The sequence below is a fragment of the Pyxicephalus adspersus genome, chromosome 10, assembly GCF_032062135.1.
Source record: "Pyxicephalus adspersus chromosome 10, UCB_Pads_2.0, whole genome shotgun sequence".
Taxonomy (NCBI): domain Eukaryota; kingdom Metazoa; phylum Chordata; class Amphibia; order Anura; family Pyxicephalidae; genus Pyxicephalus; species Pyxicephalus adspersus.
Genome location: NC_092867.1, coordinates 32,794,862 through 32,813,350, shown reverse-complemented (window position 1 = coordinate 32,813,350; position 18,489 = coordinate 32,794,862). Strand labels below are relative to the sequence as shown.

The following is an 18,489-nucleotide window of genomic DNA, read 5'->3' as shown; positions in this document are numbered from 1 at the left end:
AATGTCCTGTTTTGTTAGTAAAATAACCCCAATGTCATAAATAGTGTTGGTGTTCGAATTCGGGTTGTCGTTATATCCGACTCGAATATGGCTGTTCGAATACAGATAGACCCGACCTGAAAAACACTGGATTAGACGGTGCAAATTCGTGTGTAACAAAATTAATGTTAAAGTAATTTGTTGAATGTGTGTGATTTGTGTAACTAACTTTTTTTTTTTTTACAGGTTATCCCACAATGACAGGATGATTGGGTGTGGGATCCCCGGGCACTAGAGGTTAAAGGAGGACAAGTCTCCCCATTCATTCACCTCTAGTGCTCTGTGATTGGCTGAGGAAAGGTAAACCCTGATGACAGCTCAGGCATCATCAGGATTTTCTTTTCCCCAGCCAATCACAGGGCACAAGAGGTGAATGAATATGGAGACTTTAAATGGTCCCCATTTAGCCTCTAGTGTCGGGGATCTTCTCAATTAATGTGGCCGTGGCCGCATTTATTGAGAATTCGACCAACACCAGTCATAAATGTGGATCAGTATATTTTTTTCAGAAGATTTATTAAAAATGAAACATTTGGGTAAGGACTGTTCACTTTACAAAAGAAATGTGAAACAAACATGGTTTTTGCTTGCAGGTAAAGCCACCCTTTTATCTAATGTAAAAGTTGTGGTAATAGGCCTGCTTTAGACAGGGCATGCAAACACTTCTGTCAGTTTTTTATTATTGGCTATGTACCTACTGCCAATTTCTCCTGTTGTTGTGAGGACAGGAAATGAGCCTAAATCTCTCTAATGGAGCCATTTAGAAGTAAAAAACCTGGCAGGGGTTTTAACATTTTCTCATTGGTTCCAAAACTAAATGTATAATTATATTTTATGGCAAACTGTGAGTAAGGGGTGTCATGGACCCTGCACCACCACTGACAACCCACCTTCAGTGGAAAGTGCATCATGTGACCAGTCTAAAGATTTCTCATAAAGGTAAGTACAGTATAATAAAAATAATAATGCATAGAATGCTGCAGGGGAGGGTTGATCATAGAGAGATGGATATAAAAGGATACACTACTAATATGATGGATACACTACTTCCCACCACTACATATCTCCCCTCCTATTGTGTGTTACTTCCCCACGTCCTAGATTGTAAGCTCTTCAGGGCAGAGTTCTCTCCTCCTGTTTCACTGTCTGTATCTGTCTGTCATTTGCAACCACTAATGTACAGCGCTGCGTAATATGTTGGTGCTATATAAAGCCTGTTTATTATTATTAATAATAATAATAATAATAATAATTATTATTATTAAAAGGTTCTTATTGTTATTCTATACACATTCTATACACTCTATGCAATCACATGCAATAGAATCAGGGACGTGCACAGAAGCAGACCTACCAGCAGGGGTCGTCGGTGTGCCTGACTTTCAGCTCTCTCATCACGTGCCACAAGCTGATCACATGACGCCAGTCAGCTGAGCTTCTCCATCATGGCGGCTGTGTGACAGCAGAGAATGCGAAGCTGACCGTTCTCCCGGACATTGCATTATATTAGTGCCGGGCCGGGTTCCTAAACATCCATGATGAACGGGCCTGTGAGCTGTGCGGGAGATACGCCGGTGTGGGAGAGAGCATGGAGCCTGGAGGAGATCAGGAAGAGCAGCCATTGCTGGTCCCTGGGGGCGGATGCTGGGGTGAGTGACAGATCGGTGCTGCTCCCTGACACCTTACTCTCTATTATTGTTTTTCCAAGAAGCTCAGTCCCACATATAAATCACATTACAGTTGTTGTTTAGAGAAGTCATGAAACCCCTGTTACTATCTGGGTATCATTGGGAAAATTTTGCTTTACTTCCTGTCCTAAAAGTAACAGGAAGTTAGGAGAAATCTCCTATAGTAGGGTAATTCCTCCAAAATAGTTTTCCCATGGGGTACACAGCACTGCCATACTAAGGGCACCTTCAGACCCATGGGTCGTGATTTATTAAAGCTCTCCAAGGCAGGAGAGTATACACTTTCATCAGTGAATTTGGGCAATCCAGCAAACCTGGAATGGATTTCTTAAAAGTCTACCCTTTTGTGTAAAGTGAAATTTCTTAGTTTAGGTACGCTTTCAGCTGCTATTCACTCATACAGGGTCCTTTATTAGCTGAGCAATATCTCTACCAATATACTTTTTATTTGACATTCAATGCACAACTTGTATCAAATAATATATGCTGCTGTCAATTTAATGTAAGGAAGGAATATGTAATAATAAAGAGTAATAAATCTAATGTTATTTTATCTTAGATTCAATGCACATTATTGTTTACATGGAGTGCACTTGTATTCTATCTTATAAACTCTTATGACTTGGAAGATCCTTTTATTTGATGTATTTCTATTATTATATTATTGACGTTCTTTCCTTTGTATGTTTCATGAACAGGATATTTCTGCTTTATTTTAGCTCTTGAATTTTCTCAAGGAATTCTCCCACCAAACTATATCAAGAACACATGAGATTGAGAAACAATTGGATGGGCTGGTCCGTGAAGTTAAAACCACTGACTGCAGGCTCCATAATGTCTTTAATGATTTCCTTATGTTGTCTAACACGCAATTCATTGAAAATGTAAGTGCCTGTGCTCTGAATATTACTGAAGTTGTGATAAAAGTAGTCCCTGAGTTAGATACATCCGACATACAGACGACTCCTAGATAAGAATGGGGCTTCCCTGCTGTGTGCAGGATGGAGGCTTAATGGGGAAGGGGGCCGTTTGAAAGACTTGCAGAAGAAGTCTATATCTGTTCTGCAGCCTCTTGTAACTCTTTAATGACCAAGACAAACTCTGCAGTTGTTTATTTTTGCATTTCAAAGCACAGCTTGCTCCAGAAGTTAATGAATGTTTTGCTTTGTTTGTGATTAACTCACAGTGAGGATTTTATACAGTAACTGACACCACACTGCCTAATAATATGTTGAGACAAACATCTGTCCGAATTGCATTTATTAAAATAATTTACCTGTTCCGACTTACATACCAATTCAACTTAAGAACAAACCTACAGTCCCTATCTCGTATGTAACCTGTACAGATATTGTACAGCACCTAAGGGCTGATATTGCTTTATATATATCAATAAATCAATATTGTTTTTTTTCTAGTGTGATTTATCAATAAGACCTTTTTCCTTATAACAGTGGCTGTGGGAGTATAAACCTTTTAACAACGTGTGCAGCTATTTATAGAAAGCTAAGTGTAATGTTTTATCCAGTAGGTGTTTATTATTGTGTAGAAATGACACTTCCACTTGGCTGCTATTCATAAATGTATTACAAAGTAAAGGCAAACATGTGCTGTAAGCTGTAGGATTGGCCATCAATCTGATCCATTGGCTTCAGTACATTGAGACATAAAACAAATGTGGAGATTTTACTCTATGACTTAGCTTGCTGCATAATTGTTCCAGCCTAGATGCTGAAGGTTTTTATTCTAGGTGACTATAATTCTCAGAAGGTCTGCGGTGGTATCATACATGTTTACCTTAGCATTTCATCATATTCTTGTTGTAGCGGGTGTATGACGAAGAGGTGGAAGAATGTATCGTAAAGCCTGAGCAAGGAGAGAAACCTGAACAAGTAGGTTACATATATGTTAAATGATTTATCATTATCTAAATAATAATTCTGTTTATTTACTTTACTAACTTCTATAACATCTAACATAGGAATAAGCTGGGCACACAGTTAGGTACTAGTCAGTGTGATTATAATCAGCCCATCATTCTGCGCAAAGTGGTTAAAAACCCCTAATTTTCAAGTAACCTTTTCACAAAAAAAAGCAATTCTCTTTTATTTGAGAGGGTGTTTGTTAATCTATCTATCACAGCCTCTGATTCTGTTCACATCTCTTTAAGTATTACGCTTCGTACAGCCATCTTATGGACCTCCTAGAATTGTCACTGGAAATATTCGTTTGTGATTATTTCCAATGACAGATGAACTAATGTGTGTTGATCTGTTCTATGGAGAGGGGCAGAGGAGGACAAATGGGCAGCACTACACTATGTTGTTTATCTATCGTTTGTGACCGATTGATTAACAATATCGGGGACAGCTGTACGCATGTCAGATTTTTGAGCGGAAGAGCATAACGATATTGCTTGGTCAATGATTATCTAACGTGTTCATTGCTTTAGTTTGTTTATATGGTAAAGACTTGCAAAGCTCCTTCATAATTATATTCATATTAAAGTGAAAATATATGTCTGTATATCATTACAGCAGCAAAATTCTGGTTTGTAGTGTGGGTACCCAAGTCATTTGACTGTTTAATGCCCATACTGTCCCAAGAGGTGTGAAATAGTACAAATGAGGAAATGCTTAATTTCTGTTTGGAGACATCTCAGTGCCCTGTTTACAACCTGGGATCCACAGAGAAAAATATATAGACCATTTCAGCTGCATGCAGTCACTACAGGATGCTTGGAAATTGAAGAATATGCAGTTGTGATAGAAAGGACAAATTAAAAATATTGACATTACCGGCAGACTAGAGGGAAAGAACACAGCCTATACTCATCTTTAAATAAATTTCCAGTAATAGGCAATGTGCTGAAATAATATTGGCTAAAATATTACCAAAGCATATCAATATATTTTTATTATTATATCATAATTCTCTTATTGATTACATTTTAAGGAAAAGACCAGAGAACAAAAAGAAGCAGAATTAATTCCAAAAATTCAGGAAGCTGTGAATTATGGATTACAAGTACTGGAAACTGCATTTGAACAGCTGGATATCAAGGCAGGAAATTCTGATTCTGAGGACGAGGAAGTAAACGAACGGGTTGACCTTATTCTGGAGCCAAAGGTAACCTAGGAATGTGATCTACAGCCTGCTTTGATTTGGTGGTGGTGTTGATGGCGGGAGGGGGGGGTTCTTGTTTAAATTTCACAGGGCCAGGTTCTCTGCCTTTGTTCATACAGTTGCCAAAGGGGACCATTATTCATGGATAAACTCTGCATTTATTCAGTATTTCAAAAAATGCATCTGGTTAGTTAAGACATTTAGGGACAGATCTTGCGGACTGTTCCTAAGGAGTGGAGAAACCAGTAGGTGATGTATTGCACTGTCACTTGGCTTTATTAATGTCCAATATCTTTATAGGATCTTTACATAGACCGGCCACTACCCTATTTAATTGGATCACAACTGTTCATGCAGCAAGAGGATGTGGGCCTTGGAGACCTTTCAAGTGAAGGTAATTACAACCTATCAAATGTCCGAAACTCCTGTTAAATGTAGAAACATTGTGACAGTTGGATAAAAGAAATAACTCTCTGCTACTGTGATAAAAACATTTGTAGCGAAAAGGAAACATCTCTTTGGTGAATCTGTTACCAAATACAGAATTCTAATACACATGAATTCGTCATATTTATTAATAAATATTAGTGCTAAAAATTTTCCTTATTACTTTCCAGAAATTCTCATATAGATATCACTCTCTGTGTAAATTGTTTCTTTTTAAAAAGATATAAAAAAAAATAGCACCTCTTTCCATCTCTGACTTCTATAGCAGTCACATGCCATAAATGCCATATAACCCGGGAAAAAGAAAAGTCATGGCCATTGATTTCAAGCTTTATGCATAGCTTAAAAAAATCATAGCTTAAAAAAAAAGTCACATTGATGTAATTTGGATTTGTGGGAAAAACTAAAAAATAAAGAATGTTTTCTACCTTATATGAACTGTAAAATTGTATGTGTTAAAAGATGTTTTCTCTCCTCAATAGAAGGCTCTGTAGATAATGACAGAGGAAGTGTTATTGACAGTGAAGACGAGGAGGAAGAAGATGATGATGATGAGAAAGATAATGATGAGGTAGAACGTTACATCTCTTTTGGTGATCGCTATTTGAGCAACTAAAGTATAGCTTGTTTATGATAATTAAATATCATATATATTTATTATTAGGAATATACAGGTTCGGCCTATCTAGAATATTGGGTTATTGTATTTGAAATCATTGCTTAGTTACAAATTTTTATTTTATTTGCACTGTGTAGTTAGCCATTTTTCAAATAGTTTTCTTCATTTAGCTCCACTAATTTTTTGGTTATGTGTACAGGAGTCTGAAGATGATTTTGGCAACAACTCTGAAGAGGAGAAGAAATTGGTAAGAATACTTTACAGTTGGGTTTAATTACATCATGTTTACACAACTACTTAGTAATACATTTTACTAGCAAATGTTTTTTATTTGGCACAAGGGGCACAGGAGACATCAAATATTTACCTTCCACTTTGACAGAAATACCACTATGTAAATGAGGATTTAATAAAGGGGATTCTTTTAATTGACTTTAGTACTAGAGCTTGATAAGTGCTCTTTTATGTATCTACACATTCCCCCTTCTTTAGCACTTACAGTACATCAAGCACAGTGTACAAACAGTTAACTAAAGAGAGTGTAGGATTTGTTGTGCACACGTCAAGTGTCAGTGAATAGTGACTGGAAAAGTAACATGTGGGGAGAATGTCAGACCATGTTTATCTTGGAGGAAATTACACCAATTCCAACACTTTCAACACTTTTCTCCACCCTCCCCTCATTCCCCATACTACTATCACATCTCATTCTTGTGTAAATCCAACAGCGTACAGTCCTGAGTGATGAGGATGAAGATAATGGATCAGATCTGTTTGGAGAGTCAGATAAAGAAGATGAAGAGGAGAATGATAAATCTGTAAGATATAGTGTCATTTTGGATTTTTTTCTGTCCAGTTATTTGCATGTTCTTGGCATTGCAAATATTAAGATGCACATATTCTGCTACTTTACTGCCCTCCTTCATATTCATGTGCATGTGTAGTTACTATAAATATAATAAACTGGTACTTGGGCTACATAGCAGGTATCCAGTGTGTATCTATGAAATCTATGCTACTTTATTTTATATGTATAGCATAGCTGTTAATGTCTGTGTTCACCCCTAGGCAAAAACTAGAACAAAATCTTTTGCTGATGAGCTGGCTGCCCGAATACAAGCAGAAATTCCAAAAAGACAAGAGGCAGATGAGTTATGTAAGTACATGTTACTAAATTACAGGATGGTGCTTGTATGCTTCCATTTCAGATTTATGTATGTTTGTGTTCACATTTGCACCATAAAAAAAAGAAAAAAACTGGAAGTTGTGAGTAAAATAGAGAGATCAGGATGTAAGAACATAAAAATAAAGGGTACATTTGCGGTTTATAGGGATAAATGTCCATGGCAGAAAGGACATCAGAATGTTTGTCAGATTAAGTAACTTTATTGAGATTAACTGAATAATATACTGCCATTTCCTAATAAACTCAAATAAAATTTAAAACTAGTCTTATTTTTGGTAAAATAGCAATCCTGTAATGGAAATGATGTTCTATTTCCAAAGAATGTACAATGTATGACCCTAAATAAAGCATTTCCACTTCAATAAATTCCTCTTAGATGGTAAAGGCATTAACAGAAATATGATGCTGAGCTGTATGTAACGCATCAGGAGTCTCTGGTCCATTGTAGGAAAGTCTTATGTTCATACCAAATTCTTTGAAAATTTTGGAAAGGTGTGTTTACTCTTATATACACAAAAATCTATAAAACATGACATGACCAAAAAAAGTAGTATAGATGCTTACTAAGAAACCTGTGTTTTATCTTTGGACACATTTTTGTCATTGTTGGGAAGATAAATGTAAGGGTCTAATTTCATTTCTATATGTTTTTTAGCTATATCATCATCATCAGAGGTCAAAACCAAGAAAGATAAAGAGAAAAAAGAAGTTAAAAGACTTCCTTCGGATGGTACTGAATTATTATTTTTACAGCAGGATGGTCAAAATTATGTCACGTTCAGTTTCTTAACTATATGTTTTTTCTTAATTGAAAAACATTATTGGTATATTTAGGTATATTTTATACACTTCTCTAAAAAACACATTTGTTATTACTTTATTTTGTATTTTGGATCAGCTATATTTTAAAAGTTTTTTTTTTTATTTTTACCTGTCATCGTAGATGAAGATGATTACATGTTTAAACCCCCCAAACTTACTGATGAAGACTTCTTTGGCAATAAGGGTGGTCTGTTCAGTGGAGGAAAGGGCCTGTTTGATGACGATGATGAAGAGGTCAGCAGGAATTTTTTTTCTTAGTTTATTTTTGCTTTAAAATCATGTTTTCATTAAGAAATAAATGTTGTTCCCCTAACCTCCATAATTGTATCAGAATAATAGAATGGTTGTTCTTTTATTTATCCTCAGGGTGATCTTTTCTCTGACCTCCAGATCAAGCCACCTGAGACAACACCAGTGGCCCGACCTGGTAGGAATACGTCTGTTGAATATGAAATGTCTGTCTTCAACTGCAATATAGCTTTTAGAATCTATATGTTCTAAAATGTGGTTTATATAAGAAATTGTGTTTGTTTCAATTTTAAAGTGTTGCTTTTCTTTTTGTAGAAACATTGCCACCGGATGTGAAGAAAAAGCCACCATATGGGGGGGTTTCCCTTTTCCCAGGTAGGAAAGAGATGGCTGAGTTGTGAAACATGTGAAAAGAGAAGAAATAGGCGGGTTAAATATTGATTCTCTGATTATTCTAAAGGCCAAGTAACATGGGCTATTTATTAGCTTTATTCAGCAGTGTTTCATTTCAACATTTTCATGGTTTCAGTGATCACCATTGGCATCAGAGGAAAAAAGATACTCTACTTTAGAATCAAAATGGGTTTATTCTAACATAGTCGCATGGACTGGAAGAGTGACCTCAAGTTGTGAATTTATGCTCATAGAGGTTTTTCTTTTCTGGACACAGTGATCGCAGTAGACGTTACATTGTTTTGAAATATTAGGCCTTCTATGACCACTCTGTTAGCTACACTATTTTACCTGTTGATTTACATAATGTAAGTATTCCATTTTCTGTAGGGGGAGAAAATGTGATAAACCCCTCCATCTTGGCAGACAAGGATAAAAGAAAACCCACTACACCTACAGATGTTACTTCAAAGCCTGTGACAAACACAAGCCTGTTTGATGATGATGATATGATGTTTGGTGGGTCAGCTCCAGCACAGCCTGCAGGTAAGATGAAAACAACCAAATCTGCCAGGAAGAAAGTACCAAAAACCTTGGTTTACTTTTGTGTTCCCTTTATATATTTAATGCTTTAGTACTGTTTAGTACTGTCCTCAACCGCCCCAAACTCTGGTTATCATTAAATGAATTAAAGCAGTTGAATTCCAATTTTGTAGACAGTTTTTGTAGTGAGTTTGACAAAAACCCATCTTAACTGTGTTATGCCACATATAAGGCAATATTTTCACATTTACTGTACACCTTGTCGGTGAACACAGTGTTCCAACTAGTGTCTTCCAAAGACATTGATTTTAGAGTTTTACACAAGATGCTTTTTGTTTTTATAACCCTATTAAAGATAATATTAAACATGGATTAAAATTATCAGATGACTGTGTGTTGGGGACCAACATACAGATCCTTATTGATCTTTAATTTATGAATTCCAAAAATTAAAGTCACCAAACACCCAACAGTCCCCTTTTAAAATTACATTGTTGACCAATATTATCTCTCTTTGGGTCTGGTTTAACATCCTAAACATGTGCTTTCTTACTTGTAGCTAAAGCCAAACCAGCAGCTGATCTGTTTGCAGATGATGACTTATTTAATGACCGCCCCCCTATGCCTCCTGCAACAACTGCCAAAAATAAAGTGGCTACAGACCTGGACAAAAAGGTATGAAAGCTGTATGGGGAAAAAAAAAAACAGACGTCACAATGGGCCTGATTTATTAAAGCTCTCCAAGGCTGGATGATCCTACAAACCTGGAATGGGTTTCCTAAAATCCTGGTCCAGGATTCAAAACATTTGTTAGCAAATGACTTATAATATGACAATTGCGCATCATTAATATTTAGAATGGCATATTCATATTATTTATAATCACATGGCATCTATGGATCTTCCCAAAACACATATTCCCAATCACTGGATTATTCATGGGTAGTGAGAAACAATGTATTTTTTGTTTTTATCCAAAAGAATTGTGTACCTAAGAGGCCATGAACAGAATCGGAAGTGATGTTTTAACATTTGATATACATGTTTATATTTTTGTTTCAGAATATACAGATTCCTACAGAAAAACCTCAGCCACCTGAACCTTCAAGCAAAAAGCAGGCTAGGGGTTTGTTCTCTGATGAGGACGATTCAGAGGTAATCTTGCATGAAAAAATTCTAGTACAGTATTTAGAAAGTCTCTTGGGCACAACAACCCAAAAAATGTATTCACAGTGTAAGTACATACCAAAATCGTTGGTAATTTTAAGGCTTGGGGCACTTGTGCCTATTGAACCATAAAATCCTCTGCTCTTTTCAAACCGGTTACACATATGCCTATCAACATTGACTGCATTCCATAAGATACATAGTATTTCTATTAACTATTCTAAAGAATATTTTTTGTTATTCTAATTAAACTTAATAAAATGTCATATAAGCTATGTCATTATTAAGTTGAAGGTTATTTTCTAATGTATGAATCTGCAATTTTCCATGTTGTCCTTATCAGTGAACTGTTCAAGATCAAAAATATATGTAGCAGACAATAGAGTGGGTGAATGTAAACTGAGCTGAAGAAATTTAGGATTATTAAGATAAAGGAAATGTTGACAAAATGGTGAAAACAGTAATTTGTAATCCACTTAGAATTTTGCATTTTAATAACAACTAGGTGATTAAAAAGAGACAAGTAAAGAAAAACATAGGTGTGGACTTTTCGTATGGAGTGGGTTTTGTTGGGGGTCCTGCAGTAAAATAAAAATTTGCCTTAGTTTCCAGGCAGAAATGTATTTGAACACATGCCTCTATTTCTTTCTATTTCTGCCAATCTTTGTATATGTTAGTATGTTAGGTTAACACTGCTCACTTTTTTGTTATCAGTCTGATTTGTTCTCACCAAGTCAACCTTCCAGCAAACCTAAAACAGCAACAGCAGCAGCACCCGCAAACAAGATTAGTAAAGCCCTGTCTCTCTTTGATGATGAAGAAGAAGTAAGTTTTATCCTTTCAACAGTTGTTTTTTTGTTGATGATGCTGTATGTGGCTGTTATCTGTCATTTTTTTACGTCTATATATTTTCTCATCATCTTAGACCATCGGCTTTAAAAGCCTTAAAAGTATATCTACAGTCTTTTTTTTTTTTTTTTTTTTTTTTATTGAGTAGGATAGCTAAAAATTCCTGTCAGTTTCTTGATAGAATTAATTAAATTGATTCACTTCCTGCCGTAGACACAACAAGAATTAAAAGAAAATATCTAAAAAAAAAATCCCCTCTTGGGTAGGTGTCGCCAGAGAAAGTGTCCCTATTGGCAAAAAACTAAAAATTGGGGCATTTTAATTACATTTCATTGCAATGGTCAGGCAAGTTCAGGTGGGAATATTATATATATATATATATATATATATATATATATATATATATATATATAGTGACATGACTATGAACTTTGTACAGCGCTGCATAATATGATGGCGCTATATAAATACTGTTTATTAATACTAATATACCATAGAAGCATTTTTAACCCTCTTTATTGTCATTAAATGAAAGTAATGAAAAGAGCACCACATAACAGCCTGGCAGGTAGTAGCTTGAAAACGAGTTTAGGAATGGTTAGCTTCCATTTTCCTTAGTTATGATGTTTTCACAGATTGAGCCAATAGTTTTATAGAGAGTAACCATTGAGTGAAGTTTAAAGATAAAACAGTTGTAAGAATGAAAACAATACAAAATAAAATCCTATGTAATGGCCTTACAGGGGTCTGATAAATGTTTGTTTTTAATAATTCTACCAATGCAGAATATACTATACTTAATACTATACTTAAAAAAGTAATTGATTTTATGTAATCTCACTGAAGACCCAATCCACAATTTTTAACCTGCTATATTTCAGGATTTGTTTGGAGCTGCAAAAGAAAGTAAGCCGATTCCTGCAGCTACCAAACCAGCTCAGCAACCTGTATTACCCACAGCCTCAAAATCACAAAAATCCACTTTGTTCAGCAGTGATGAAGAGGTAATTTGTTCTCATTGCAACATTAATTGTTTATGTTTGAGGAACACATTACTATTTTGTGTTAATTGAATTTTAACATGCAATTTTTGTTTGTAAGGATAGCAGCCTGTAAATCCTTTACATAGCAGCTATATGTGCTGTACAGTTATAGGATGTCTGTCCCCTATTCCAAGGGCTCTATTTATTATTATTATTATTAATATTATTATTATTATTATTATTAATAATAATATAGCGCCAACATATTACGCAGCGCTGTACATTAAATAGGGGTTGCAAATGACAGAGAAATACAGACAGTGATACAGGAGGAGGAGGGGGAATTTACACATGAGAGGATGGGAGATATGTAGTGATGGGAAGAAGTAGTGATGGTTTCAAAAGACAAAAGAAGATGGGTAGGCAAGTTTGAAAAAAATGGGTTCTGAGTGCTCTTTTAAATGAGCAGAAAGTAGGAGCAAACTGAATAGGACGAGGAAGACCATTCCAGAGAGTTGGGGCAGCTCTAGAGAAGTCTTGTATCTGTGCGTGTGATGAGGTTATGAGTGAGGAAGACATTAGAGGAGTGGAGAGAGCGGCTGGGGGAGCCAGGTCAGAAATGTAAGTGGGACAAGAACTGTGTAGGGATTTAAAGGCAAAGCACAGGAGCTTGAATTTGATTCTAATGTAAAATGGAAGCCAGTGTAGAGATTTGCAAAGAGATGCAGCGGAAAAGGAGCGGTGGGAAGGATGGATGAGTCTGGCTGCAGCATTCATAATAGATTGTAGAGTCAGGTTAGTGGAACACTAGAGAGGAGGAGGTTACAATAGCCCAGATGCATGTACAAGGAGTTTGGTGGTCTCAGGGGACAGGTAGGGACGGATTTTGGAGATGTTGCATAGATGAAAGTGACAGGACCTGGAAATGCTCTGAATATGGGGGATAAATGAGAGGGCAGAGGCAAAGGTGACACCAAGACAACGTGCCTGAGAGGAGGGACGAATAACCGTGTTGTCAGAAATATGTCAAGGGGGGATTTGCAATTTGAGGGAGGGGATGATGATAAGTTCTGCTTTATCCAGGTTGAGTTTCAAAAATCGGTCAAACATCCAGGATGATATGGCTGACAGCTGGCAGCATGAGACCTTATCCAGAGACAGGTCAGGGGTAGACAGATAGATTTGAGAGTCATCAGCATACAGATGGTACTGTAAGCCAAAGGAGGATATGAGACTACCGAGAGAAGAGGTGTACAAAGAAAAGAGAACCGGTCCAAGGACTGACCCTTTGGGAACACCAACAGGGAGGAGAGTGGTAGAGGGGGAATTACCATTGAAAGAAACTTGAAAGGAGCCGTCAGACAGATAGGAAGCAAACCAAGAGAGAGTAGTGTCACTGATACCAATAGAGTGCATGATTTGTATTAGAAGGGGGTGATCAACAGTGTCAAAAGCAGAGGAAAGATTAAGGAGAAGGAGCAGGGAAAAGTTGCCTTGAGACTTAGCTCTGATGAGGTCATTGGTCACTTTAGTAAGGGCTGTTTCAGTGGAGTGGGCAGCTCTAAAACCAGACTGGAGAGGGTCAAGGAGGGAGTCGGTGCTCAGGTAATTGGTGGGTCTTTTGTAGACAAGGCGTTCAGGAAGTTTGGGGACATATGGGAGAAGGGAGATAGGATGGTAGTTAGAGGGTAGGAAGGGGTCCAGTGAGGGTTTCTTTAGGATAGGGAGAATTATGGCATGTTTGAAAGCAGAGGGGTATTTACCAGTAGAAAGGGAGAGGTTGAATAGTTCGGTTACGGCAGGGGCCGGTGTGGAGAAATGAGCACAGAGTAGATCTGTTGTAGAGGGAATTGGGTCAAGTGAACAGGTAGTGAATGGAGATGATGAGAGAAGAGAAGAGACTTCGTCCACAGTAACAAGGCTGAGGGAGGCCAGGGATGATTTACAGGTGGAAGGGTTGGGTATAGTTGGAGTTTTCTACCAGAAAACATGCAGCATTATTTTATTAATTTATGTGTCTGTTTATTGCTGTACAGGAGCCAGTAAAAGTTTCCAATGACTTCAAACCAGTTGAGAAAAGCAAGGCAGATTCATCACTTCCACAAAAGGAGGAGATAAAAACAGGGAAAAAATCCAGCTTGTTTGATGACAATGAGGAAGATGATCTGTTTGCTATTACAAAGGACAGGTAATTTTTCTGTTAGTGTTGTGAATGATAACCTAGAAGTCTCTTGTGCTTGCATCAAATCTTCATCAGCCCTATATTCTCCTTGATTGGAGTAAAAAATTAGAGTATTATATTGAGACAATATAACAAATACAAATATTATATATCCTTAAAAAATGTTTTCAAAATTATTAGCTTTGCAAATATATTTAATTGATTTTAAAGGGTTGATAAGACCTATAATATATGAGCAGATCTGCTTCCATTTTTGTTTAACGGTAGTCAGTTGGTTGAAGACTCCAAAATAGAACTTGGCACCTTTCTTCTATAGAAAGTGAACAGAATTCTGATCAGATTTGCTCAGTCAGTACACGTAGTGCATTTTTGATTGAGCTATCCACGTCTGGTTGGAAACCCAATTGGTTGACCCACAGCTTTCATTTTGTATTTACTTCAGATATGTTAGAGCTTTATACATACTGTTTGACAATAATAATCTAACTGTTTTATCAGAAATTAGATGAGTAGTGAAGATCAGTCCACAGGTTTTCCACTCTACTGAATAGATAAGAACAATAGAATAAAATAGTTAATCCTTAATGAGTGACTTAACAAATTATGTTCAATATTCTTCAGATTTACCATAAACATAGCATGAGCAAGAGTGTAATATCATCAGCTTGCACCATGTTGGACCATGTTAGGGTATCCTAAAACAGAACTGGCAGTGATCATAGCACATTCAGGCTACAGTATATTAAAAAGAAAAAAGTTGAAAACATTTGCACTTTTTCTGTTACAAAAAGGAAACTAATATAGACCTAAAGCTGTGCAGTGTAAAATAACAAAATATACACTTTCTAGCCAGAAGAAGCATCATCGGGTTTCTCTGTTATTTGAGGAAGACGGTGAAGAGCCTTTATTTTCATCAGCAGGGAGCACCTCTAAATCCACAGGGCAAACTTTGGTAAGTGACAGACAGTGGAAATAAAGGAGACTGTATTTTCTTTTTCCCTACAGGCCATAAGCCTAAATTGTTGAGTGCTGTGAGAACAGCAAAAAGGATGCATTCATGCAGGTTGACACTCCATTTAATACACTCAGCGCTGAGACATCTATTTTCGAATCTAAATGCACGGACATCACTTTGCCTATAGCAAAGCACACAACGGGTAATCAAAGAATGCCTAAAGTGACCTTAAGGCAAAGTTTTAAATACGCTATAGTATCCAACTTTTATGTTATATCTACTGTTGATTTTTTTAATTTTTCCTTCCAAAGCTTTAGGACATCATTCATACTAAATAAGAAACTTGTATCCTGATTTTTTTCCTTTACAAGTCTTTCAGATGTTTGAACAATAAAATGTCAAGCCTCCACTGGAAGCTAGTGGTATTTTTTAGTTTCTGCTTATATTTTGCCATTACCACTCAGGTGCTTATCATAAAATAAAGTTTAGAAAACTGTGTGATCATGGATTATTGTACTAGACCAACTTGTTCAAGAGGAAGGAACCCTTAAAATAATTTTCAGGTCTTAGGGAACCCCTACCAATAATAGGAATATCCACAACCTTACTTATTTACGATCATACAGATACTCATACTATTGCCAATATAGAAACTGATTATGTTCCTGGTAATATTATGTACATTACAAGAAGAACATTTCAGTCCAATCTAGCTGTTTTTAGAATGACCAACCTTTAATTGCATGGATTGCTGTACCTATATATATCCACGCTATGAAACATAATTAAACTATCAATATATATCCACACTATGAAAGATAATGAAACTATCATTAAAGAACTATCTAAAAAATATTTTTCACTTTTTACTTCCTAACGATATCAAAGAAAATATAAAAAATTCACTATAATTTTTCATGTAAAACATTAAAATCCACCTAAATAAAAGTGATATTAGGAATCTGTGTTTTGTGATTTCTTTCCTATATTGTTTTTTAAGGAACAGTCAAAGCCAGCAGTTCCTGTAAAAGTAGATACAGAAAAGGTATCCTTGTTTGATGATGTAGATAAAAAACCTGAGTCCAAGGCTCCCATTCCTAATGTAGAAGATACAGCTCCGCCTGCGGTGCAAAAGACTAATGTGGTAAGAGGATTTCAAGTTAGGTTGAAACCAAGTGAATATTTTAATGTACGTATTATTATATTAAGCTTTACCTACAATGGCAGCTATTTTTTTATATTCCTAAAAGGAATACAGCTTTGTTGAAGAAACATTTGAGTTTTATTAACCTCTTTGTCTTACTTGTTGCAACCTGCCCTTTGCAGTCCTGTTCATATTTATTTCCACAAACATGTAAACTTTTGCTATTATTTCTGAAAGTTCTTTTTGATCTCTGCACCTAGGTAAAACCAGTTTCTGTACAAGAGTCAGATGATTTGTTTGCAGACACACCACCGACTCTTAAACATACAAAGACTAAAAGCACTAATGTGCTGAGTCTGTTTGGAGATGAGGATGATGAAGATTTGGAAGAACAGCTGTCCACCAGTACTTCTTCAAAGGATTCAGTAACGGTAACTACATTTACTATAAGGAGAAGGGCCACACTTTGACTTCAGACCTGCCATCTGCCAGTCTGTCATGCAAACCCCAAAGTGTATATAAGTGGGCAGATTGTACCCCATTCTGTAAATAAGTATTTACCGGCTCCGGACCGAGCATGCACAGGGCGCCTTGTTTCACTTAAAGGCGAAGAAACCCATGATGCCAAAGACACACCCTGCCCACTGCCCGGAGCCTGCAATACATATGGGGGACATATCTGCGGCTCTGGCTGGTACATCCCCTCAGCAAGGTTCTTCTCCTGACCGCGCTTGTGGGCGCACCAGCAAAAGCCACGGACCACTGCTTTAGGGAATACATATATGTCACCTCCTTATCTGCTGCTTGCTGGTTGGACAACTCTTCTTCTTTTTCCACCTTATCATTCATGTCATTTATTTGTCACATGCTTTTTTTTACACAATGTCTGATTTAAATAATGTAAATTCCACATTTAAGAGAACCCACTGGTACACTAAAAAAAAAAACATAAAACATGGAGTAACACCATTTTTCTTTCACTTGTTAGGGCCCCACTGAGAAAAGCACACAGGCAAAGAGTACACGTGTGTTCCAGGATGAGGAGCTTCTCTTCAGTCAGGAGCTACAGAAAGACAATGATCCAGATGTGGACCTCTTTGCCAGCACTAGTAAGAAAGCTGTAAGTTTTGGTCTCAGATTGCTGTATTAAGTTATTTACCTATAAATTTGAATTTAAAATTGGAAAAGCAGGAAGTTTTAAAGTGTTCATCATTCTTAATGGCCCACCCAAAACTGATATTTAGTTTCTGAAGAGCATCTGACAGTTCATTTTGTCTCTCTGGGATTCTGTAGGGAAGTCCTGTGTCTACAAGCCAGTGGTATGGGTTTCACTGTCAGATTAATGTATTTTATATGATGCAGAATGTGATAAGTGTCCAGAAACATCTGAATTGCCCAGGTAAAGTTTAGAATTATGACCGGGAGATCTCCTTCTTGACATATGTAAGACATAAGCCGTAAGGGTCACCTAAAACAAAAATATCTTAATTTGATAATCAAAACATTACTGCTGAAGTGCAAGCACTTTATCATGTAAGCAGGAACTGGAAACTATACCAAAGCATTGACTGTGGGATCCCTGGATTGCAATTTTGGGCTGTCTGCCTTTGCTCTACTTTTTTTCAGCACCACGATTTAGCAGTTGAGTGCCTGAACCATTAGAGGCTTTGGTATTTGTATTTGTGTGAGTGGGCTTATTTCTGACTTGGATAGATTCCAAGTTCCAGTAAGCAGCCTGAAAATACAGGGGCTTAATAGGGGCACAGTGAACATAATCACAGGGACTCAGCTAGGCTCACTTTAATTGTTGCAAATAGTTGTTGGACAACGGTGTTGAAACCAGATCCATTTAAAGATGATTTTAATGTATAGGCTTGAATTTAAACCAAGGTACCTGTACTTAATAAAAAAAAAAAAAAAACTGCATTGACTGTTTCATATAAACCTAGGACACAAAATGCATCCTGTCACTGTTAACATTTAAAACAGTAATTAGAACGCCAATCCAAATAATGTGACTAGATACATCCACGATGTGTTATTTTTAAACCTATTTAAAAGGGTTAGAAAATCCACATGTCCCCTGACCTGTTTATT

The 18,489-nt window shown here is 36.6% G+C and overlaps 1 protein-coding gene across 1 annotated transcript in view; it reads left to right on the top strand.

Annotated features, from left to right (window-relative positions):
* The first annotated feature begins 1,456 nt into the window (after positions 1 to 1,456).
* Positions 1,457 to 18,489, top strand: part of LOC140340076 (WASH complex subunit 2-like) — a 25,263-nt gene continuing 8,230 nt past the window's right edge. Inside the window, exons 1-23 of the mRNA XM_072425071.1 lie at positions 1,457 to 1,688; positions 2,447 to 2,611; positions 3,554 to 3,619; positions 4,683 to 4,856; positions 5,154 to 5,247; positions 5,783 to 5,871; positions 6,119 to 6,166; positions 6,648 to 6,737; positions 6,988 to 7,075; positions 7,761 to 7,835; positions 8,049 to 8,161; positions 8,294 to 8,354; positions 8,492 to 8,551; positions 8,960 to 9,115; positions 9,672 to 9,787; positions 10,175 to 10,267; positions 10,994 to 11,104; positions 12,010 to 12,132; positions 14,148 to 14,299; positions 15,143 to 15,245; positions 16,249 to 16,392; positions 16,653 to 16,823; positions 17,381 to 17,512. Coding sequence (XP_072281172.1) covers positions 1,575 to 1,688; positions 2,447 to 2,611; positions 3,554 to 3,619; positions 4,683 to 4,856; positions 5,154 to 5,247; positions 5,783 to 5,871; positions 6,119 to 6,166; positions 6,648 to 6,737; positions 6,988 to 7,075; positions 7,761 to 7,835; positions 8,049 to 8,161; positions 8,294 to 8,354; positions 8,492 to 8,551; positions 8,960 to 9,115; positions 9,672 to 9,787; positions 10,175 to 10,267; positions 10,994 to 11,104; positions 12,010 to 12,132; positions 14,148 to 14,299; positions 15,143 to 15,245; positions 16,249 to 16,392; positions 16,653 to 16,823; positions 17,381 to 17,512 — 2,538 coding nt within the window. The 5' untranslated portion in view covers positions 1,457 to 1,574. The remainder of the gene's footprint in view (positions 1,689 to 2,446; positions 2,612 to 3,553; positions 3,620 to 4,682; positions 4,857 to 5,153; positions 5,248 to 5,782; positions 5,872 to 6,118; positions 6,167 to 6,647; positions 6,738 to 6,987; positions 7,076 to 7,760; positions 7,836 to 8,048; positions 8,162 to 8,293; positions 8,355 to 8,491; positions 8,552 to 8,959; positions 9,116 to 9,671; positions 9,788 to 10,174; positions 10,268 to 10,993; positions 11,105 to 12,009; positions 12,133 to 14,147; positions 14,300 to 15,142; positions 15,246 to 16,248; positions 16,393 to 16,652; positions 16,824 to 17,380; positions 17,513 to 18,489) is intronic.